The following is a 25,411-nucleotide window of genomic DNA, read 5'->3' on the forward strand; positions in this document are numbered from 1 at the left end:
CCCTATGGTTAATGGCTGGGTGTACTGCAAGGAGGAAGGGGGGGACCCAGGCCCACCCTCTACTCTGGGTCCTGGCCCAGGGACCCTCTGGCATCAGTCTCGCTGTCCTCTTTCTTTCCCCTCCTCTGTCTTTTCCCCTGGGCCGCTTCCCCTACAGCCCCTTGCACCTGCTAGGTCTTTCCCTTCAGGGCCTGCAGCCTGGCAGCTATGGGCTAGAGCCTTCTAGCCTCCCTGAGCCTGCCCAACACTGCGCTGTCTGCAGTGCTAGTCTCCCCCTTGGAGACTGACCTTCCCCTGTCAAAGGCCTGGGACAGACTGCCCACTCCTGCTCTGGTCAGCCTTTATATATGGGTGAGCCTGGCCCTGATTGGTTCCCTCCAATCTGGGCCCTGATTGGCTCCCATAAGCCCTTTTCTGATTGGCTCCTGGGCTGCACAGGCTCCCTGGCCTGCCACAGCCCATCCTCCCAGGTAGTGGGGCAGTCTGCCCCACTGCAGGGATCTTTGAAAATTTCAACTTTTTGTTCAGTATTGAGAGAAAAGGAAATGTTGGAATTTCCCACTAAATGGACATTCTTCGTATTGTGGTTGGTAAAAACTAACCTGAATAAATTGCAACCACAGAGAACACATCTCAGAATATGAGTAATGTAGGCCTTTTTGGAGCCATAAGCATAAGTAACAGTATGAACCAAAGGCTGTGAGCCAGAGTAGGCCTGGCTTTGGCAAAACAGCACTAGGTGTCAGCTAACCAAATAAGGATATTCCTGACCAGAGAGGATGGTACAGAAAATACAGTTACTTGAAAAAGCCACGTGAACACATTCCTAAGAACAAGAACACATTAACCCCCCTAAGATAAAGAGTGAATGATAGGATAGTGAATGAGGATATTTTGTTCCAACTAGCATAAGGATGGTAATTAACATCTGGAGTGTAATACATAATTTGTTAGTATCAACATATAAAACAAGAAATCATAGCAGGAGCATCTCCGTTCTTGCCGAAGGAACAGCACCCTCATGTGCTGATTAAGCTGGTACCATTGTCACAAGCATACATGCATTAGTGTACTGTAACTTCTGAGCAGGGGCACTAGTACTGTGCTTCATCAGCAGTAAGCCTGGCCGAGTGTCTTTGCCATTGAACCGAGCCAGTGGTCTTTCTTTATGAAAAACACTGAGGTCAGCTAAATCAGCCAGATGCACTGTCTGCTAGTGCAGCTGACAGCAGAGTGCACATCGCATCCTTAACAACACTCTGCAGCACTAACTGCAAGCAGTACTAGACAAAGAAGGGGGGTGGTTAAGGCCAACAGAGAACATGCTGATTCAGTGACTCTTGGGACTCGCCCACCATTGTGTGACTCCAGTTTAAGAACTAGAGTTACAGCAGTGAATGAGTCTTCCTTTGAGCAATCTCTGCTATTGGGCCTGCTATGGAGCTCTAGCCATCCTATAAACCTTGATGGGAAACTGGGATGGAAGCTGGAGGTGGTATCAGTTTATCCTCTTTGGAGTGACTCCCAGCCTGCTAGGATGAAGGAACTAGGCTGGCATGGAGAAGTTTAATTTACAAGCCTTCCTGTGCTAGCTAGTGAAACTAGCCCAAATACTTATTTTCTGAAGGAAAAGTCAACGTTTTATCAACAACAATTCATATTCTAACAGGGCAAGCCCCTCCAGAGCATCTCAGTATGGCCAGAGGTGGTCCTGCAATGCCCCTGCCTCTGTTTCTCTTCCGCAGAGCCTTTTATGACACACACACACCATAAATGCATCCAATGACGTGGGTATTCACCCACAAATGCTCATGCTCCAATACGTTTGTTAGTCTATAAGGTGCCACAGAACTCTTTGCCGCTTTGACAGATCCAGACTAACATGGCTACCCTTCGGATATTTGACATCCCATAATATTTCTTGTGGTTGCCCCATCCACCCCCACCTGGGGCCAGTTTAGTAAGTGCAATAGTTCAAAAATAATTCTCAAAATCCTACAAATAAAATCCATCATCATAACACAAAGATTCATACTCAGCTCTGGCACACCCCCCAGACACAGAGATATTCTCCTGCCCCAGCTTGCTCTTCGCAAACCACCACTTTCAGCCCTTTTTACCTGGAGGCCAGCCTTCTGACTCCAGCTCCCTTCTCCTGCCAGCATCTGCCCCATTTGGAGGAAGAAGGAAGCATATTCACTGCCCACTGTGGGAGAGCTCCTCCCACTTGGATTCTTTTACATTATGGATCAATAGGGCAGAATTCTTATGGGAGCTATAAAAGCAGTTTGACAAGCTATAGCAAACTGCAGTACTGTCATATGATTCTTAAATGCTCAAGGTGCCTGTTTTCCCTTTAAGTGTCCATAATTTTAAGGAGCTGACATAATCAAATTCACACCTGTGATAGGAGGATTCAGTTCCATTCAATAGAACGTCATTGTCTTACACCAGTTCTGAATTTGATCTATAATGGCCAGAAGCTCTGAGCTAAATCTTAGCTGGTGTAACTGAAGCTAATTTAGGGCCTACGTCCTGTACTGCTATGGCTGCTAGTCAAAAAAACAACAAAACCCTACCAAAACAAACCACTTCACTGCATACACTATCATCACCCTGGGGAGAGAACGAACCACATACAACAGATATTAATCACATTGCTTTATGCATGACTGAAAGAAACTCAAAACCTACAATGACCAGGGCGGCACAAGAACCTATATAGAACAGATATCTTTTATTCTAAAATCAGAAGAATAATTGAAATATTATTTTAACATAGTTTTCAATATTTATTTTTTTAAACCTTTAAAATAATAATCAACACTTGGGGCTTGATTCACTACAGTGTTACTCCAGTTTTACACTGCTACAACTCTACTAAAGTCAGTGGAGATACACCAGTGTAAATCTGGGAGGAAATGGTGCAACACGGGCCCTTGATTCAGGGCATCTGAGCAAAATGTTTTGCATTCAGTGTCTCTACACTACAGGTGATACTAGCTGATAAAGAAGAGTGAAAGATGGATTTACAAATCAGGCTTTATTGCAGAGCAATAAGCAAGCTAATTACCCGAATGATTTGTTGGGGAAGTCATTAATAAACCTTTAAGCTAAAAACAAAACAAAAATCAATGACCATGAAGGGATTATTCATGATGCAGCTTGGAAAATATTGTCCCCATTGCCTGTTTGTTAAAGGAAGTTCAAGGCTGGAGCCTTTAAAGAGACTTTTAAGGCTTTTAATTTGATGCCCTAAAACTAAGCTGTGCATGCTTTTGTTAATTCCAGGCTCGGGCCAGAAGTTGCAGTGAACTGTGAGGTCTCCTCCAGGGGTTCTCACAACAAAATTTTTGGTGGCCTCACAGTGCCACCACCAACTCTTGCTGATGGCCACTCTGACAATTTTTCCTAAAATACTTAATTAACTTTAGAAAAAACAAATAAATAAGCACATATTGTGACAAAGTTCCTCCTCTACCTTGGTGGGTCCTGCGCATATTGGCAGATTTGCACACCTCAGTGATCTTCCCCTCTGGTAGAACCCACAGTCTGGGTCAACTCCTCCTGTGTCTGATCAGGAGTTGGGAGGTTTGGGGGGAACCTAGGCTCACCCTCTACTCTGGGTTCCAGACCAGGGCCCTGTAGATTGCACCTGTCTAGAATGTCTCCTGTAACAGCTGCATGACAGCTACAACTCCCTGGGCTACTTCCCCATGGCCTCCTCCAAATACCTTCTTTATCCTCACCACAGGGCCTTCCTCCTGGTGTCTGATAACGCTTGTACTCCTCAGTCCTCCAGCAGCACACCCTCTCACTCTCAGGTCCTTGCACATCTTGCTCCCAGCTCCTCACATGCCCACCACAAACTGAAGTGAGCTCCTTTTTAAGCCCAGGTGCCCTGATTAGCCTGCCTTGATTGACTGCAGGTGTTCTAATCAGCCTGTCTGCTTTAATTGGTTCTAGCAGGTTCCTGATTACTCTGGTGCAGTCCCTGCTCTGGTCACTCAGGGAACAGAAAACTACTCATCCAGTGACCAGTATATTTGCCCTCTACCAGACTCCTGCACCCCACTGGTCTGGGTCTGTCACAATATACATGTCCAAATCATTGTAATTGATCTGTGTAGGGTTGCTTTTTGCAGACTCAATAATAAAAATAATGTACAGTTGTCTCTGTTCTTTACTGGACCTTAAAAGAATAGAAACACAAATAAGGTGCTTTGAATGTTCTTGTCTTTTTTCTTTTTGTTTCTTTATATATATAGTCTTGTGTGTGTGTGTGTGTGTGTGTGTGTGTGTGTGTGTGTGTGTGTGTGTGTGTGTGTGTGTGTGTGCTGTGAAAAGTGATATTTGTATGTTTGTTAATATCATTTTTCACAGCAGACTTACTCAGCCCTGGCAAGCCTGGGACAAATTAAGCCCTGGATGGGGAGGTGGGTACAGAGGCAGTGGGGGCCAAGAGTGATGGTGCACTGGGGAAGGCAGCAAGGCCAGAGGTGATGGGGGGTGAGCTCAGGCCAGAGCCCACCACCACACAGCCAGGGAACAGAGCACAAAGCCCCACGCCCAGGGGTCAGAGCCTAGGGACAGAACCCAAAGTCTCCTGGCTGGAGCCTGCCACCCACCACCCCAGGGCTGAAGCTCAACCCCAGCTCCCCTGGGAAGGTGGGGAACTCATTGGCTGCCTGCTCCTCTGGCTTGTGTCTCCTCAGAGGGGCCCAACCACTGCTGGTGGCCCGTGGGGAGGGGCTGCTGCTCCCCCTCCAAAAAAAATCACTGCCCAGGAAGCTGTGGCTGCAAGAAAATCCCCTGGTGGCTGCATGTGGCCAAGGTGGCTGCATTTGAGGTTAAATGAAAGGAGAGATTATTTGAGCCCTGCTTTCTTTTTCTGACTGGAGTCTAGAGGTCTGCATGTTTAATGAGCCAGGATTGACAGCTGCCTACTCTGACATTTGCCTGTGATCGCCTCTGCCCTAGAGGAAACTCCTGGTGTCACCAACTTGTCAATCAGACCACAGTGCATGGAAATACCATGGGAATGTCTCATGCAACAATTTCTGTTTAGGGATGGGAATGAGGCTTACTCTGTGTCTCCCTATTCCTGGGAGGAAGAGAGAAACTGCTCTGCCAGAACTGGAGTGATAAGCCATCACTCACGTCTTCAGAGCTCAGAAGCGAGGCTACTAAAGGAAAGAGACACAGAGATAGGGAAAATCAGGCTGCAGAGCACCAAGACAGTGCTTAGTCCAGCAGCGCAACTCTCTAGCAAGCTACAGCTGCTCAGGAACTCTCCTTCGCCTGACAAGGTGATTTGTTTTTCCCCAGGGGGCAGTGGCAGGAGGTGCTGTTTCAATCCCAGAGCGCACGCTGCGTCCCTGGAGCAGACGGGCAGGGCGCTTGTAGTTTGGTTCGCTGGCTGCGCGGAGCGCACAGTTTGGCAGCATGGAGTGAAGAGCGAGCTGAGCAGCCAGGAGAGAAGACAGATGCGGGCAGCAGCACCATGGACAGGGCTGGGACACGGAGCCATTCCAGAGGTCAGCACCATGGAGAGCGCATCGGTTCTGCGGTAGGCAGCGGGATACAGCCCTGAGCGCGCGGGGTGCCGGGATTCAGCACTAAGGACAAGGCTCGGGCGTTCTCGAGAGCTCCATGAACTGAGCTCCCACCAGGGACCCGCATCATGGAGAGGAGACTGAACGTGACCCCCGAGGCGCTCAACAGGCTCCTGGAGAAGCACAACATGACCAGGGAACAGTTCATTGCCGCCTATGGCCTCAAACCTCTCGTGTACATCCCAGAGCTGCCTCCCAGTGCCAAGGTTGTCTTCCTGGTGCTCTACATCATCATCTTCGCACTTGCTCTTCTGGGCAACAGCCTGGTGGTCTACATCATCATCCGGCAGAAAGCCATGAGAACAGCCACCAATATTTTCATCTGCTCCCTGGCTTGCAGTGACCTGCTGGTCACTTTCTTCTGCATCCCTTTCACTCTCCTGCAGAACGTCTCCTCCGAATGGCTAGGTGGTAAGTCTGTCCAAGTGGGCTCCCCCCTCCCCCCCTTCCCCTTGCTTCTTTCCCCAAGGCTTGAGACCTGCCACGGTTGTCTACTTTCCATTAACCAATCGCCCCTTCCCCTGCCTTATAGTCAAGTTGTAGACCATGCCCATACTTTGCTGTTTCAAAACCAGATGTTCCTTCTCTTTAGCTGAGTAAGCGGAAACATTTGAAAAGCTGTTGGAATAATTCAGTTCCTTCCACACTTAACAAATCATTCCATCAGCCACTGGGTGTGGGAGGGAGTTGTACTTTTGCTTTTGCAAATTCTGTCACAACTCTGTCATGTTGCAAATGGCTCAACAAATTGTTGATAGTTCTGGTTTTTTAAAAGAAATTGGGGTCACATGCAGAAAAATGAACTCACATAACCTTTTAAAAAATAAAAATGCAATAAACTCGCACCAGATGGTTTTGTGTTTTGCAAACAATTTGCAATCACCACCTCTTTATTTTCTGTTATCTTTGTCAGCTTGAATTGTTTTCTGAGTCTCTCTTTGTAGTTACAATTAAGGACCTGTCACTTAGACTGGGAAAACATATTCTTGGGTCACAAATGAGTTATGAGTGTCCCTTTATGCAGGGTATGAAAGGTTATGCTAGTATCCACATTTTATCATTTAAATTTGCATGTATATGGCTATGGTGTTATATTATTATTTATTTGTATTACCAGAGTGCCTATGAGCCCTACTCATATATTAAGACCTCTTTGTGTTATATGCTTCCTAGTTATACAAAAGAAAATGTGGCATGCTCTGACATTCAGCAGGGAGGAGTAAATAATCACCAGGACACTAGTCAAATGGTGATCAGTACCCACTGAAATCAAGCTATGCACATAAGGTGTGACAAGAATATGATAACTGAATCAGTACATCAAGATACATCACACGGGGATCGTCACAAATGGGCCTAGAAGTGAAGTTTTCATTAGGCAAGACTAGAGTGAGTTCAGTTGCATTTCTATTGGTTTTAAGTGGCATGCCCCCAAGCGGTAACATTTTCTAGTTGCTGCTTACTGTCAAAAAATATTTCCCTTTGAAAGCATGAGGGAAAACCAGGGAAAATGTGGCCAATCTGATTGTTAAAATATGAATGCCCCACTGGTTGGACAAAGGGGCAAAATCTTAGTCATAAAATTAAATAGATATGTAACTGACTAATCACTACAGGATCAACTAGGAGGATGTCATCACTAAAACCAAACTCCAGTGCATCCTCTTAGATTCACAGGCCTGTTTTACACTACAAAGTTAGGTCGACATATGCCGTGTTAGGTCAAGTTAATAATGTGTCTACACTACCGAGTCCCTTCCACGAACCTAAAGGTTTTGTAAAGTCAACTTCTGTACTCCACCTCCAGAAGAGGCATAGTGCTTTAGTCAACATCCACGCATCAACATGTGGATAGTGTAGACACTGTGCTAGGTTATTCAAAGGAATTGGCTTCCAGGAGGTGTCCCACAGTGCTCTGCTGTGACCGCTCTGGAGAGCACTTTCAACTCCACTGCACTTCTGCCAGGTACACAGGAAACAGCCACCCACTGTTAAAGCCCTAGGAACTTTTGAATTTTCATTTCCTGTTTGTTTGGCATGGAGAGCTCATCAGCACAGCTGACCATGGATGCTCAAGGCTGCAAACATGCTCCAGCGTGGAGCACACAGGAGGTGGTGGATCTTATTGCTGTGCGGGGAGAAGAGTCTGTGCAGGAAGAGCTCCAAATCAACAGAAGAAATGCTAATATCTATGCCAAAATTGCATGGGGGAGAAGCACTACACCAGGGACACATAGCAGGGCCGCGTGGAAATAAAGGAGCTTTGGCAAGCGTACCAGAAGACAAGGGAGGTGAATAGTCACTCTGGTTCTGAGCCACAGACATGCCACTTCTATGAGGAGCTGTATGCAATTCTAGGTGGCAACCCCCCACTACCCCAAAACGCTCTGTGGATACCTCCCAGGAGCCCTGGGTGACCTTGGGCAACAACAAGGAGGACATTGTTGACAAAGAAGAGGAGGAGGAGGAGAATGTGCAGCAGGCAAGTGGAGAATCCATGCTCCTGAAAAGCCAAGAACTTTTTTTAAACTCTGGAGCCCATCCCTTCACAAAACCAGTTGGTGGCGGAGCATGACTCTGGGGAAGGCACCTCTGGTGAGTACACATTTCCAATCAAACTGTATGGATTACATGCTATTATTTTAAATATTGAATCTGATTTTAAAAATTGGGATAGTGGTTATTGGTAGCCATTCTGGCTATGCAGAAGGTGCACTCCTAAAAAGATTATTTATGTGCCCGGGGATGGCCTGGGAATCTTCCATGGAGATCTCTAGGAAGCTTTCACGGAAGTACTCTGCAATCCTTTGCAGAAGGTTTCTGAGAAGGGCTGCCTTATTTTATCCACCACGGTAGGACACTTTCCTGCACCATTCCAGTATTAACTCTTCTGGCATCATTGTGGCACACAACATTGCAGCATAAGGACCAAGTCTGTACCCAGACGCTTGTAGCATCTGCTCCCTTTCCACCTCTGTTACCCTCAGGAGAGTGATATCACATATGGTTACCTAGGGGAAACGGGGGAAGTTTTCAATGCTAGCCCTTAAACCACAAGCAATTTGATAAGTAAGCCACCCTGTTTCCTGAGCGTGCTCCGGTTGTGGTTGGAAGGAATCACTGCATATTGCAGCCGGCATTTAAAGAAGTGGTGGGGGGTGATACTTCCTGTTCGTCTCCCTTCCACCCCGACCCGGTGCTGCTTTTGTAACAATGAAACTATTTGCGGGGCTTTATGCTGGTGCCCATCCTTAAGCGCCATCCAGGTTGCTATGGGAAAGGGAGTTGTGCTGAGGTTGGAACCATTGATCCCAAGGATTTCTTAATAAAAGATGCAGCACAAGACCTCTCGTCCATGCCTCATGGCCTTACCATGGCTGGAGCAGCAAACCGACTCTTGCAGTAGTCAGCAGTTCTGCTTATGTTGTGGCTTGCAGGGAAGTGCATTGAGGGGTGTTTCTTTTATAAAAAGATTTAACCTTGCACCAGAAACAATGTATGCACTGTCAATGCTACCCTTGTGCTTTGTTTTCTTTGCAGCTGAAACCTTGTCCTCCAGAGCATCCTCCATGCCGGGACAGAGACTTTCCCAAATTAGAAGGTGGAAGAAGACAACTCAGGACGACATGTTCAGTGAGTTAATGTGCACCTCCAAGAGTGACAAGACGGAGCTCAGCACATGGAGGATTGCATCGTCTGACAGCCTGCACAATGACCACATGGACAGGAAAGCATGCAGGGAACACAGGTGTGACATGCAGAATGAGATGGTGCAGATTATGAGGGAGCAAACAGACAAGCTGAGGCATCTGGTTGAGGTTCAAGAAAGCCAGCTGGTCACTAAAGTCCTACTGCAGCCTATGCTGAACCTGCTTCCCTCATCGCCAAGTTCCACATCCTCCTTTCCCAGACATCCTAGGATATGGCGGGGGTGGGGAGGTCTGGTATCCCTTGCACTCAACTCCAGGGGAGGGTACAAGGACCAGAAGGCACCCATTCCATCATCTTTGATTGTTATTGCAGTGCAGTTGTGAACAAGCTGTCCTGGTTTCTTCCTTTACGTCCCCTGTCCCCCAGTGTTATCAGCCCCTTAGCCCCAGGTTATCTTTGCTGTCTCTCTGTGTTTGTGAGCACAAAAAATAAATGGATTGAGGAGAAAAGGTTCTTTATTCATTCAGCACACAGTGATTAGTGGGGGAGGAGTTTACAGGGGAGGACATGCAATGAAGGGGACAGCTAGGTAAGGAACAACACACATAAGTGTCACATTACTGTGGGTCATGGATGAAACTAGTTTTCAAAGCCTCACAGAAACACAGTGTGCCTCGATGTGCTCTTCTTATTGCCCTGGTGTCTGGATGCTCAAAACTGGCTGCCAGGTGATCTGCCTTAATGCCCATGCCACTGGAAACTTTTCTCCCTTTGTTTCACAAATATTATGGAGCACACATCAACGACAATGAGGATGTTGCTTTCACTGAGGTCTAACATAGTTAGCAAACTACACCACTGGGCTCTTAAACATCCAAAGGCACATTCCACCACTATTCTGCACTAGCTCAGCCTATGGTTACTGCTGTCCAGGCTGCCTGGGTATGGCTTCATGAGCCATGGGAGCAAGGGGTAAGCTAAGTCTCCCAGGATCATGATTGGCATTTCAATATCACCAATGGTTATTTTGAGGTCTGGAAAGAAAGTTCCTGCTTGCAGCTTTCTGAACAGACTGGAGTTCCTAAAGATGTGTGTGTCATGCATCTTTCCAGACCATCCTACGTTGATGTCAGTGAAACAGCCCCTGTGATCCACCAGTGCTTGCAACACCATTGAGAAGTATCCCTTTCGGTTTATGTACTCTTTGGCAAAGTGGTCTGGTGCCAAGATAGGGATATGCATTCCGACTATCGCCGCACCACAGTTAAGAAACCCCATCGTGGCAAAATCATTTATTATGTCCTGCACTTTGTCCAGAGTCGCTACCCCACAGTAGATTTATCCACTCCAAATTGATTCTTCAATGACCGGTAGCAGTCTGGCATTACAAGCTTCCACAGAGCTATTGCCATTTGCTTCTCAGCTGTCACAGCAGCTCTCATTTTAGTATTGCTGCGCTTCAGGGCTGGGGAAAGCTCTTTGCACAGTTCCATGAAAGTGGCCTTGCGCATTCGAAAGTTCTGCAGCCACTGCTCATCAACCCATAGCTGCATAACTAGGTGGTCCCAACAGTCAGTGCTTGTTTCCAGGCCCAGAAGTGGTGCTCCACCATGTTAAGGTGATGTGTGACTGTTGCCAGCATCTGCAAATTGCTCTGCTCCATGGCTTCCAGCAGGGCTGCTTGCATGGCATCACTTTATTCTGCATGGTGGCTCCTGCTTTGGCTGAGTAAATACTGCAGGATAAGGCATGAGGTGTTTGTAATGCTCACAACAACAGTGTACAGCTGAGCAGGGTCCATGCTTGCTGTGCTATAGCGTCTGCATGGGTAACCCAGGCTTAGGAAAAAAGGCGTGGTCTGTTTGCCTTTGAGTTTAGGGAGGGAGGGAGATAAGTGCATCATCGGAGGCTAATGCCATGTTCCCATAACCACCCGCACAAATGTTTTGGTCCCATGCGGCAGTGCACGCCCAACCCAACATTCTATTTGGCTACGTGCACGCTGGGCTAGCTACCCACAGTGCAGCACTTTGTGAGTCGATCCAAGCCCTGCTAGTGAAGATGTGCTCTGCCAACACAATGAACATAGTGGGGACATGCAAAATTGACTTGCTTAAATCGGAGGCTCAGTGTCGACTTAAATAAAATGGACCTAATTTTGTAGTGCAGACATACCCATATATTCCATTGTGATCATCTAGTTTAACACTCCTGTATAGCACAAAAGATAGAAATTCCCTAAAAATAATTCCTAGAGCATATTTTTAGGTTATAAATGTGATCAAGTCATGATCATTTGTACCTAAATTACTGTTAATTTTTGGTTCTATAATCAGTTCCTCTTTATTTGTTATGAGAAGGTGTGACAGGTTGGATTACAGAAACCACCATGGGAGCTGCCACTTGATGTGCCAAGACAACTTTTACCCCTGCTTTCCCTGCCAGCTCAGGACTCCAGCACCCTGTCTTGCTGAGCCAGACACTCCCGTCTGCTCCAACAAAGACCCAGGGGCTGAATTACTTGCCCCAAAGCTGCAGGTTTACCAGGAAGCAGCTAACAGAAGTGTTCCTGTCTTTAACACTCAGATGCCCAACTCCCAATGGGGTCTAAACCCAAATAAATCCTTTTTACCCTGTACAAAGCTTATACAGGGTAAACTCATAAATTGTTCGCCCTCTATAACACTGATAGAGAGAGAGGCACAGTTGTTTGCTCCCCCAGGTGTTAATGAAACCAGGGGGGTTCTGTGATCTAACCTGTCACACAAGGTCTAATAAAGAGTTTCCACATGCTGGCTGCACAACTTTTTGAGTTAAGAAATGGTTATCTATTAGTATGGCAACACCCATTTTTTCATGTCCTCTGTATATATCTTCCTACTGTATTTTCCACTGCATGCAACCAATGAAGTGGGTTTAGCCCATGAAAGCTTATGCTCAAATAAATTTGTTAGTCTCTAAGATGCCACAAATACTGCGCGTTCTTTTTGCTGATACAGACTAACACGGCTACCACTCTGAAACCTGTAGCAGTGTGTGTTATACATGTACGCTTCTGTATCTGATCCACAGAAGATATGGGCTTTTACAGCCCAGAGCTACAGAGCCTGGCTTTTCAGCTACAGCTGTAGAGGCTAGGGCTGGCTGGCAAACAAGAATTCCATTTTGTGAACAATGCTGAGCTTTTGTTCTTTCATTCTCATTTAGAACAAAAACTGAGACCTTTTGAAAGTGATGGAAAAAATGTGAGAGGGAGAAAGAGACCTCAGCAAGATCAGAATAGCCCCATTCACCTGGGCATTCACCTGGGATGCGGAAGAAACAGGTTTATGTCCTAGCTCTGCCTGATTTGAAGCAGGAACTGGAAGCAGAATGTTGACATCTCCAATGAAAGCCTTAACCACTGGGGTAGAAAGTCAGTCTCTCCTATTGGAACTGTTCCACTTTGTATAAATAATGAAATATTCATTGGGGCAGACCCAGAGACTGATGTTTAGGGCATTCATACAAGATTTAGGAGACCCAAGTTCAAGACCCTGCTCCAAATCAGAAAGAGCATGTATACGGCTAGGGCAAGTCCAAATCAGACAGAGCAGGGACTTGAGTCTGTGTCTCCCCCAACCTGCGTCAATACCTTCACCACTAGGCTATTAGCTATTCTGGGGTCCCTCTCCTTCCCCACAGAAATTCCATCCTGGACGTGAGAAACTTTCATCATGAACATTGGTAGAAAGAGGTACGTTTCCCCCAAATGTTCTTGTTTTGACAAATTGGCATTTTCCAAAGAAAAAAAACACACAGTCAAAAAAATCCCAGCCACTCCAGTAGATACTCATGTCCGTGCTCCCCGGTTCATCCCCGCTTCTGGGGCCAAGATGCCAGTCAACCCTGGGCAGTGTCTTGACACAATGTTCCCCCTTCATCTCTGCTTAATAGTGACAATGTTAATTGCCTTAAAGGGCCTGATGTACACGAGTTTACTTCTGCAACTTCACTGATCATAACTGAGCTATTCCTGATTTACTCCATGCAAATGAGGGAGAACTGCGCCCAAAAAACTGCCTGTGTTGCTTATCTTTCCACTCATTTTGTTTCAGGGATGAATCACGGAGAGAAAAACTGTATTTGTTTCTTTGTCTAGGCAGTATGGGAAGTGAGGACACATTTTATGTTTATGCATCGTTCCCTTTCACCTTTCATTTTAAGTAGCTGCCCATGTGAGTAACTCACTACATCTTTTTATTCTATTCTGGGGCTTGATTCATTCACCAGAGTGATGAATGGATAATTCTGATCTGGTGACAAGGCAGGCTAGAATTAGTCTCAGATTCCTGTCCTAGAGTTGCATAGACCTCTATGACTAATTGACATTGCTTGTTTGCCAGATCTTCCACTATTTCTAGCAGTTTCAACATGGTCAGGATTTTTGGTTTCTCCCTGGGCTTCTTTCTGATCCATGTAATTATTTGGTGTTACTGCTGTTTTATTTTGCTGAAAATAATGTTCCCTCAATATTTCCTTTGGATAAGCCTCCAGGGCTTTTCAGCATTGCAGGTACGGTAACAGACTGGTACCACTTTTCTAGATGGCTATATTCTATTTTTATATTTTCTTTTAATTCCAGATTAAAGACAGATAATTAAGAAAAGTCCAAGATGGTTTGTGGATTTAAGTTAATGAGACTATTTACATGAGTGAGACAACAGAATTTGGCTGCTGATCAACAAGAACAGGGAATCCTCACATGTAGGTCCTTATCATAGTCCTGAATTCAGCAGCGCATCATTCACCAAAGAGCATAAGCACATTTTGAACCTTTAGCTTAACTGACTTCAGTGGGACTTAAGACACATGCTTATACTTAAGACACACGCTTTAGTGCTTTGCTGAATGGGGTGGACTTAAGCCCATAAACGTTTTGCTGAATTGTGCCATGTTTAGGGCAGTGTCCCTTGAAGTCGTCCCCTAAAGCACCTCAGCCCCTGGTTGACAGGGTAAAGCAGAAGCTGTCCACTCGCACTTTTACAAAATGCTCCTCTAACCCCAGGCACTTGATGCATGTTTAACATGGCTCTCTGCCATTGCTGCCTTCTTATTGTGTAATGGCGCTTTCTGGAAAGGAAAATGATTAATCTCCATGACATGGTCCCCTGCTTCCATTTCCCTCTACTGAAATAATTATGAACTCCCACTTAGGCCACCCTGTGTACTTGCCTGCCCACCTCAGTACACTTCATCTCTACTCTGCAGTCGGGGGAGTGAATGGCAGCCCATGTCGATGACCCAGCCCAGCTCTACTCTGGCTAGCTCACTAACAATAGAAGTGAAGATGCCACACCCTTCCTGAATAAGCCCACCTGGGCCTCCACGTATGTACTCACTTGTGCAGCCTGCATTGATGCCTGCACTTCTGCATCCTCACTTCTATTTTTAGCAAGCTAGCACAGGGACTTCTACACGACCTGCCATTCGACCCCTGGTTACAGCGTAAGCATAATACCCGGACTGAGAGGCTCACTTTCTCACCCGAGTTATATCAAAAACCCCTGGGTGAAATTCAACCCCATATAGAAATCTATGCACCACGCAAGTCCCTATGATGGCATTCTGCACGGGAGTGAATTCCACATTCTCAGTATCATCTCAATAATACTTTCATTCTCTGGTGTTTCCCGAAGTCCCATCCATCAGCTTTAAATGGTTTCTCCTCTTCTCCTCAGTCTTCTGCAAAACGTTTTCTTCATGTTGATCTTAAGCTGGAATGACCTGTGCCAAGCTTTCCCGCTGCAAAGGAAAGACTCAGCTGTTTTCTCTCACTTTTAACATCTTTGATCAATGGTGCGGTAGTTCCAGCTGTAATAGTGCTCAGTGCTATGATCTGTTCTTTAGCAACTGGCAAAACAGTTTCTCTTGTTTTCATTATCGGTTCTTTCATCCCTTAAGGCACATAGAAAATCACAGAATTCTTTATGTTTTAATCAGGGCTTTATAGCCTTCTCTACAAAAGGTATATGGGTGAGATCCCCAACTAGGGTAAATCAGTATACTCCAATGAAATCAACAGTATAATGCCAGTTTACCCCAGAGAAATATCTGGTGTGTATGTGTAGCTAGGCATTTTATTTATATATATACACACAAATACACACACACACTTTTCATATTAATCCAGGGGTGGGAAAAAATGGAGATAACCCAACATCAGGAGAACATCTTAAACCATCCATTGTATCCCACATGCTGCTTGCTCATCCTCCAGTCCAGAAAGGCCCCAAACACAACTGAACCACTGGGGCTCCGCTGCATCCTGGAGCAGGATGCTAGGAATCCGTGCTCTGAGTTTCTGTACTCCCTATGCAGTATGAGGGATTGCTCCTTGAGAGGCTCATTTAATGGACATGCTGGACTGGAGGTTCTCCTGCCATTGGGGTTCTCTGCTCCTGTTCTCCAATGGAGGGGGCTCTAGGGCTGCAGAGAGCTCCCCTTCTCCAAATTTGAGGCTGGAAAGTCCGCAGGCTGTACTTGTTTTCTTGTAGAATACGTTTCAAATCAGGTTTTTTTCTCCCTATTGCTCTGAGTGCATCATCAGAAAGTAGTTTCCAGCCAATTTGCTCTCTGTTTATTACTAAATGAGGTGATGCATCTCCTATGTGGAAACACAGCTCTCTCCTGTTTAATCATGCAGACCATGTGCATTTGTAGGGTGGTAAATGAGTCTCGGGAGCTGGTGTTTCATCTGAATCATTGCAAGTACTGCTCTAAATGAGCAAATCCTGGAAATCTTCTCTAGTCCTTATATCTAAGAAGAATGACTGAGGATCAGTTATATTTCCCACAACCAGGAACTCTTATTCTAGTGCCATCTGTGGATTGTGGAATGCGGGGCTGTTCCATCCCATAATTTATCTAGTCTGACTATCAATCACTCAAGTGTTGGGGTATCTAGCACTTGAGAAGAGAAAGGGTAGGTAAGGCACAGTACTAGGAGTTCTGTTATTTCCCTAATCACAGACTTCCTGGGCCTGATCCACTTACCCTGCACTTTTGGAGATCATTCGCACCAGTGCAAAGTAACACACTAGCAAACCAGACTGGCAGCATTTTAACTGCACAAGGCACAGGGAAATGGTGAAACATACCCCTTGTGAGGCCAAGTCACATCACCTCTTTGTGCTTCAATTCTCCCCTCATAAAATGGGATACGCCTTCCTCTCTCACAACAGTGTCATGAGGCTAGATTCATCAGTGTTTGCCAAGTGCTCTCAAATCCCTGCTGCACTGTGCTAGATAACTGCAAACCACAAATAATATTATTCCCTTGGAGAAACTATTCCACTCTCTAACAGATCTAGATTCTCTCCAATACCTATTACAATGAGACAAATTGTTATAAAACTCTTAACATAATTGTAATAAGAAGGGAGTCTTAAAGGGGATCTCAGAGTTCAAAGGACATCAGTCGTGACAGCCAGGGGGCAGGGCATCAAATGTTGGCAGGGGAAGAGGCCAAACCCAATTTTCACCGCCTTGAAGACACATGGCGCGAGACATCGCTGCAACTAAAGTTTTCCCGAGCAATAATAGTCAAGGCCTAGTTTGTCAGGGTTGCTAAGCATGTCAGCTTCAACGGGAACTGCAGTCGCTCAGGAATTCTGAAAATAGCCTTGCCCCAATTTAGAAGGAACCAATCACCAGCTCTCTCACTGGGAGAAACTGAAGAGGAGAGCCCCATATTCTAGGAGTAAAGGTTGAATCTTTAACCTTGCAAGATATTCAGATACTACGCTGACAAGTGCCACTGAAAGAGGGAACAGATGTGGGTGTAACAAAGGCCGCAGCTCAGCGATGTGTAGCTCAGCTTGTCTTTTGCAGAATGCCAAGTTCAGCATCTCAATCAGTTCTTCAGCTTGAACACACTCTCCACACCTCCTATCTGCTTCCCTCTCCTGCCTAATCACACATCCAATTACGATGCACACCTGCAGTGCCCTGAGCCTCAGATCCTTGCACCATAAGTTTTGCTATAGCACATGCATTACAGCTACTGTTTAATTAAAGAACTTACTTTTGGTTCCTCCCTGACCTGTAGATCTTCTCCTGAACTGCATCTTGTCCTCACTGAGAACAATTTTTTACATCTTTTCCAAAATCCATAAAAATCCACTTAGTCCCTAGGGGAGACCCATTTTCTTTGGCACTGGTTCACTCGTGCAGTTTGTTTGTTTTTTCTGTGTGCGCGTGAGAGACAGAGAATTGTTGTTGGTAAAGTCTGCTTGCAAAACTACTATTTCCCTTGAGCAAGAAGGGAATTGAGACTGTGTCCTTGGGAAACAATTGAGTCCTAGAAGAGTAGCAAAGGCTCCCAGAGAGGGCACCTCCTCCAGCATCCCTGGAAGGCATTATTATTTCTCCTGACCTCTTTAGGCTGCCTCCAGTTAGTGTCTCAGGCAACGTATCTCCTCCAGCCTGGCTCTGGCACTAAGTGACACTCAAGGATTCTAATTCAATAAATATTATTTTAAGTTTGATTTATTTAATTATTGGGCTAAGCCAGTGCTCCAGAGGCTCTGAAACTAATTATCCTTTTATACAAATTCCAGGTGTTATATTAAAAGTACATGCTATTTTTGTTTGGTTAGTTTAAATGCCTAGTGCCTCTGGAATATTCTGTCTCAATTCAACTGAGCAAGGGGAAATATCTTTTTAAAGCAGAACCCGATGTTTTATAGAAATGTTTTGGGAAAAAATGCTTATGCAGGAACAATGCTGGTATTGGTTATGATATATTTTCTTCTGGTCTTCATATTTCTCTTCTCTGTCTTAGGGCTTATCTACATGGGGAAAGTAGTGCAGAATAAGTTAGGGTATGAATTTAAAGCACAATAGCTATTCCAAAGTGGACTAAACTAAACTGAACAAATGCATTCAGTGCGGAATAGCATGTCCACAAGGAGAGGTAATGCAGAATAGCTATTTTGGGCTATCTCCCTTACTGTTATATAACTATTCCTCCAGGGGAAGGAGAATAAGCTGAATAAGCTATGCTGATATAGGGCACTTTTATACAGGTATAAATGCATCCACAGTAGCACATTTACTGGTTTAGCTATAGCAGTAAAAAATTCATACCCCTTACTGACATAGTTATACTGGCATAATTTTTCTAGTGTAGACTAGCTCTTAGGCTCAGGGAATCATAGAAACGTAGGGCTGAAAGGACCTCAAGAGGTCATCAAGTCCATCCCTCCCCCACGCTGAGGCCGAATTAAGTATACCCAGATCAGTGACACTCAGACTGAGGCTCACAAGCCACAAGTGGCTCTTGAATGCATCTCCTGCAGTTCTTTGCAGCACTATTAAAACACTGTGTGCTTGAATTATTAACCAAAGTTATTAATCAATCAGGAGGCTTCTACTATGTTATTAACCAATGGTACTTGATAAAATACTTGTTCAGTCATTTTGACATGAGAATGAATATATGTAGGTAAAGGAAACAATGAATTCACACGACTACGGCTCTTTTGGGTAATGCTGATTGCTAATTTGGCTCCTGAACCACTGAGGTCAGAGTATCACTTGAATATCCCTCACAAGTATCAGTCTAACCTGTTCTTAAAAAACTTTACAAACTCCCAACAAAGCATAGCTTCATGGTTCACAGGATCTCTCCTGTCCTGTTACTTCCATGAGCTAACCCTACCTATACCCCGTCCACTCACTTAAGATCAGAACTGGTTGAAATTTTTTGAAATTTCAAAACTAGTGATGCGGGGGGAAATCAGGAAAGTACCTATGACATTTTTGTGATTTCCCAATATGAGCTGGCAAAATTTTTGAAAACGTCATAAAAAGGGGGAAAATTGAGAAAAATTTCCCCATTCCCCTCTCTCCCGCCCGTTCAAGCAGCTTTACTTAAGATTGTCTGGGTATTTTTGTCTTCACATCAAAGCAAGGAGAAGTTATTGCCAACTTTTATCTCAGCTTCACATCCAGCTAACTCAAACCCCACAAGCAGGCATCTGTCATCTCCCCTGATGTGCATTCGCAGAGCCCAGCACTGCATGTAAATGGTGAGCCCTGAACCCCTCCAGCCACCTCCCACACCTTACAGTCAATAGTAGCTACTTTACATAACTGCCTGGAATTGAATTTACCAAGAGGAGCTGGAAAGGGAGCCCTGAACCTTCAGAATGCACTCTTTCAGGGTAGGTCACTAAGGTCCAGGTTAGGTGGCCATCAGGTCACATGTATTGCTGCCGACATTGGATTTGTTTATTTCTTCTCTGTGTGTTCATTTTGCCTTTGTGTCGCTCTGGCTGGTGATATTGTAAGGGATGCAACAGTGAGAGTAGTTTTGCAGTCTGTGACCTCGTATACACCTAAAACTTAGACTGACCTAGCTACGTCACTCAGGGGTGTGAAAAATTCTCAGCACCAAGACACATAATTAAGGAGACCTAAGCTCCAGTGTAGAGAGTGCTTGGCTGATGGAAGAATTCTAGCTACCACCTCTGGAGGGGGTGGATTTACTACAGCGATGGAAAAAAAACTCCCATCGCTGAAGCAAGTGTCTAGGCTGTGTAGCTGCAGCTGTGTCACTGTATTGTAGACACAGCCTGGGTCTATTTTCAGGTCACTTGCCCCCTGGTTGTAACTGAGGTCAGTAGGAGATACACATTCCAAGATCAGGCCCTTTATACATTGGTTTAAAAGTCTGAGGATTTCAATGACATTTTAAAGTGGAAATTGATAAAAATAAATAAGCCAGCTGATCTTTGCCAATAGAATATTTTTGTTTCCCTGGACGCATCAGCTGCTGCAAAACTCTATACAGGCAACAGTAACTTCATTCTATCTGAACCTTTCCCAGCTTGATGAGAGTGTCAGTTAAAATGTTTGGATTGGCCTCAGGAGGAGGGTCACGAGTGAAATGCAGGGGGGTAGTAGCTCCGAGCTGTTGAAGCCGATTAGCACTTTTGGACTGGGAACAGCATGTTTTTATCCAGCATTTTGATCCTCTTTGAACCAGAATCGTTCAGTGATTTGGGAGGAAAAAAAATGTCAGCAAATTGCTTTGCTGGCCACAGTATCTCCAGCCATGAAATCCAATTTCAGGGGAGTATTAGAGACTTTGAAAGATCAGATAAATTGTGACTGGGCCCTTTCTCTGGTGGAGTAACCAAGCGGACTTTGATATAGCAGATTGCAGTCTGAGTAAGGACATACAGCACGAGTGGTGTCTAACCCTCTGTTCTGTGGCATATTTAACTCAACCTTTGGGGAAAAGGATCAATCCACTTTTGTTTCCAAGGCTCCCATTTAAAACGTGGCTTTACCTGGACTGGGAAAATACATTAACTACATCATTTGATAGAATGAGGCTAAACGTGATTTTGCCCTTTGTGTGAACAAGGATAGCTGCGTTTCAGTGCGGTTAACTCCAGAGACCCACAACCAGCCAAAATATTTTTAAACACAACAGATCCCTGCCTACACTAAGAGTATGTAAAAATAGTAACAGTGGGGGAAAAAAAAGGGCTCTAGAGGTGATCCAAGCAATTACAGACCGGTAAGGCTAATGTCAGTACAGGGCAAATTAGTCGAAACAATTGTTAAGAATAAAATTGTCAGACACGTAGAAAAACATAAACTGCAATAATCAACATGGTTTCTGTAAAGGCAAATCATGTCTTACTAATCTATTAGAGTTCTTTGAAGGGGTCAACAAACATGTGGACAAGGGGGATCCACTGGACGTAATATACTTAGATTTCCAGAAAGCCTTTGACAAGGTCCCTCACCAAAGGCTCTTACATAAATTAACCTGTCATGGGATAAAAGGGAAGGTCCTTTCATAGATTGAGAACTGGTTAAAAGACAGGGAACAAAGGGTAGGAATTAATGGTGAATTCTCAGAATGGAGAGAGGTAACTAGTGGTGGTCCCCAAGGGTCAGTCCTAGGACCAATCCTATTCAATTTATTCATAAATGATCTGGAGAAAGGGGTAAACAGTGAACTAGCCAAGTTTGCAGATGATACTAAAATGCTCAAGATAGTTAAGACCAAAGCAGACTGTGAAGAACTTCAAAAAGATCTCACAAAACTAAGTGACTGGGCAACAAAATGGCAAATGAAATTTAATGTGGATAAATGTAAAGTAATGCACATTGGAAAAAATAACCCCAACTATACATACAATATGACAGCGGGGTAATTTAGCTACTACGAGTCAGAAAAAAGATCTTGGAGTCATCATGGATAGTTCTCTGAAGATGTCCACGCAGTGTGCAGAGATGGTCAAAAAAGCAAATAGGATGTTAGGAATCATTAAAAAGGGGATAGAGAATAAGACAGAGAATATATTATTGCCCTTATATAAATCCATGGTACGCTCACATCTCGAATACTGCGTACAGGTGTGGTCTCCTCATCTCAAAAAAGATATACTGGCACCAGAAAAGGTTCAGAAAAGGGCAACTAAAATGATTAGGGGTTTGGAGAGAGTCCCATATGAGGAGAGATTAAAGAGGCTAGGCCTCTTCAGCTTGGAAAAGAGGAGACTAAGGGGGGATACGATAGAGGTATATAAAATCATGAGTGATGTGGAGAAAGTGGATAAGGAAAAGTTATTTACTTATTCCCATAATACAAGAACTAGGGGTCACCAAATGATATTAATAGGCAGCAGGTTTAAAACAAATAAAAGGAAGTTCTTCTTCACACAGCGCACAGTCAACTTGTGGAACTCCTTACCTGAGGAGGTTGTGAAGGCTAGGACTACAACAGCATTTAAAAGAGAACTGGGTAAATTCATGGTGGTTAAGTCCATAAATGGCTGTTAGCCAGGATGGGTAAGGAATGGTGTCCCTAGCCTTTGTTTGTCAGAGGGTGGAGGCTGATGGCAGGAGAGAGATCACTTGATCATTGCCTGTTAGGTTCACTCCCTCTGGGGAACCTGGCATTGGCCACTGTCAGTAGACAGATACTGGGCTAGATGGACCTTTAGTTTGACCTGGTATGGCCATTCTTATGTTATATTATGTCTACATTGGAAAGAAAATCCCACAGTGCCTCAGAGCCTGGGGCAACAGATTTGGGTCATGGGGCTAAAATTAGCAGCGTAGATGTTTCAGATGAAGGCCAGTCTCTGAAACCCATTGAGTGAGCATCTATTCCCAGCTTGGCCACTGGGTGGCCTTGGCAAGTCACTGCCCCACTCTATGCCTCAGTTTCCCCACTCTGTACCTCAGTTTCCCCATCTGACAAATGGGGATAATGACATTAACCTCCTTTATAAATCACTTGGAACCCTACTGATGAAAAGTCCTATTTAAGAGCTAGGGATTATTATAAAATTAAGCACAGGTGTAATGACAGTAAAATCAACGGTACTGCTCATGTGCTTAACATTAAGTATGTGCTGCAAGGCTTTGCTGGATTGCGGAGGAGAGCGGGAGGGTCCATAAGCCAGATTTTCAAAAGTATTTAGGTGCCTAAAGAAGCAGAAGGGCACCTAATAGAATTTTCAAAAGCACTTAAGACCATCCATGGGGAGTTAAGTACCTAACCTGCTCTGACGCTCAGGAAAATCCCTCTAGGTGCCTCTCTGCATCTTCAGGCACCTAAATATCTTTGGAAACCTGGCCCCATATGACCAACGGTAAAGTTTTTAATTGCTCTGTGCCTTTGGAAGATTCTACATCACAGAGGTGTTGTGAAACTTAGTTAACTGCTATCATGCTGGCCACTATTGTCTCGATTCCTTGTAGTCCCCCATCTATCGGCACCCATCTGTTTCTTCTCTTGTACTGAGGTTGTAAGCTCTTTGGATCAGGGAAGGTCTTCTGTTTTGTACAGTACCTAGCGCAACAGAGTCCCGATCCATGACTCAGGCCCCCAGGTGCTATGATAATACCATTAATTGTTTGCAAAACACTCAGAGATAGGTAAGGAAAAGTGCCAGAAACATATGGGTTATTCTGAATTTATAGTTACAATATTATCAGCATTCATATTTCTCCACATTTGTTGAGGTTTTTTTCCCCCCTGTATGCTGGCAATGTATTTTTATTTCATCTTAATTTTTTCCCCCTCAGATACAAAAAGGAACAAAAGAAGCAAAACCATAAATAGCACAAAGGCAAAAAACTGTCTGGGACTAGGAGATAGAAGATAAGAGTGCAATTCAAGTTTCCAGTGCATAGTTAGAACAAATGAGGTACACCTAGGACAGCTCTAAAGCAGAAATTCCATAACTTTGTTCAACGTTGCCCCTTGGAGACCCATGCCCATGCACGCTCTGCTGCATCCCCAGCCTGGCCCCATCCAACCCCCTTATTTCCCCAATGTTCCACCCCCTCCTGCAGCCTCAGCCAGTTTCCCCTGCCTTGCAGCCAAGCCCCATCAGACTGCACCCGCTGCCCCCAGCATTCGGGGTGAGGTGCAAAGCAGGGGGGCAGGAACAGCAACAGGCAACCATGGGGGCTGACCTGCTCCCCAGTGACTCCCCGCTGGATACTCCTGCCCAGCATCAGGCCATCAACAGGGCTGGCTTGCTCCCTAGCCACTCTGCTGGCTGCCACTCGCCAAAAAGCAGCAAGGATGTGGAAATGCTCCATCCCATGCTTGAGCCCTGTCTGCCCAAGTCTCTTTACCCGGGCTGGGAGGTTCACGCCCAGCTGCAGTGCAGACACACTCATGTAGGTCCAGATCCAGCAAAAGTTCTGCATGTGCTTTATTGTAAGCCATTATTAATATATTACTATCACACCCAGAGACCAACTGAAAACTGGGTCCTATTGTGCTAGGCATTGTAAAAACATAGACGGCCCCTGCCACAAAGAGCTTGTGATCTAACTAGACAAGGGGTCAAGGAAAGGGGGGAATATCATGAGTAATCCCACTGATTTCAACCAGATTTCAAGTTAAGCACATGGCCTGAATCTTTGCAGGCGTGAGACCCAAGTGCCTAACAGTAGCTATAAGAATGTGGGACTGATGGCATCGTGAAGTTAAACGTAAGGTTAAATGCTTTTCTGGGTCAGGACCATGCTTTCTGTAATCCATGCAATTGTCTCCTAAAGGCATCAGCACGATTAGCATACAACAAAAGCTGATTCCGCTCCAGCCATCTGGCAAGATAACGTAGGGACAACTTTCTCTTCGGCACACATCATCTATCATAGACCTTAGTTTCTCCTGCACGGCTGACACATCAGGCCATCCAGTTCCTCCACTGATGACAATTGCTCACTACTTGTGATACTTCTTCTCAGGCAATACCAGAGCATTCACTATCCTCTGTCACTGTCTACTGCCAGTTCTGCCTTGATCTTCCTCACTTTTTCTTTCCTGCCCTTGGCATCCAATTCAATGCTTGCCTAGCATGACTCCCATCTCCATAGAGTACATATCCCTCCCCCCGAGCCATCTTTCTTTGATGATGTTTTCTAACATAGCCTGCTCCACCAGCTCCCTCACCTCTTGCATTTGTTACTTTGTCCTTCCATGAAAAGTATTCTGTCTTCCTCAGCCCTCTGTGGCGGACAGCTTCCAACTTCTTTTTGTCATTGGCCGAGTTTCTGCTTTGGCCAGTAGCATGTTCAGTACAATTGTACTGTATAATCTGATCTTCAGTTTTGTACGGAAACCTCTGTTTCACCAGATGATATTCATCCCTCCAATGATGGTGCTTGCTTTTCCTGATCTCACATGAACATCTTTATGGCAGCCACCTTCAAATGTCATCACACACCATTCCTATAAATTATACCCTATCTTCCCTGCCAAGTTCATGAAAAATTAACCCCAAGATCCTTTTTATCCTTTCCTCTCCTCCTTCACCTTTTCTTATCCTTAGTCTACTCTGTCCTTTACATCCAGCTAAATTTGCTAAAGTGCATTCTTTGAGCAGATCTTTATCCAGGTTTATGAAAGTGTTTAGCATGGAAATATACATTGCAACAAAACCCACAAAGCTGAGAAGCTGGATGACTTTCAACTCCCCATGGTCAGTTTAAAACACACACACACACACACACACACACACACACACACACACACACACACGTGCTGTGTTGTGAGCTGCTAGCACAAAGTTTGTTCCAGCCAGAAAGCTGGGTTTTTGTTTTGTTTTTTAAAT

General features: G+C 45.0%; 1 protein-coding gene across 2 annotated transcripts in view; it reads left to right on the forward strand.

Annotated features, from left to right (window-relative positions):
* Positions 1–5,182: 5,182 nt before the first annotated feature.
* The window catches only part of LOC115645115 (pyroglutamylated RF-amide peptide receptor-like), a 102,576-nt gene continuing 82,347 nt past the window's right edge, over positions 5,183–25,411 (forward strand). For both annotated transcript variants that reach the window (XM_030549516.1, XM_030549517.1), the window contains exon 1: positions 5,183–6,026. In XM_030549516.1, coding sequence (XP_030405376.1) covers positions 5,684–6,026 — 343 coding nt within the window. In that variant the 5' untranslated portion in view covers positions 5,183–5,683. The remainder of the gene's footprint in view (positions 6,027–25,411) is intronic.

Source organism: Gopherus evgoodei, chromosome 2 (genome assembly GCF_007399415.2).
Source record: "Gopherus evgoodei ecotype Sinaloan lineage chromosome 2, rGopEvg1_v1.p, whole genome shotgun sequence".
Classification (NCBI taxonomy): domain Eukaryota; kingdom Metazoa; phylum Chordata; order Testudines; family Testudinidae; genus Gopherus; species Gopherus evgoodei.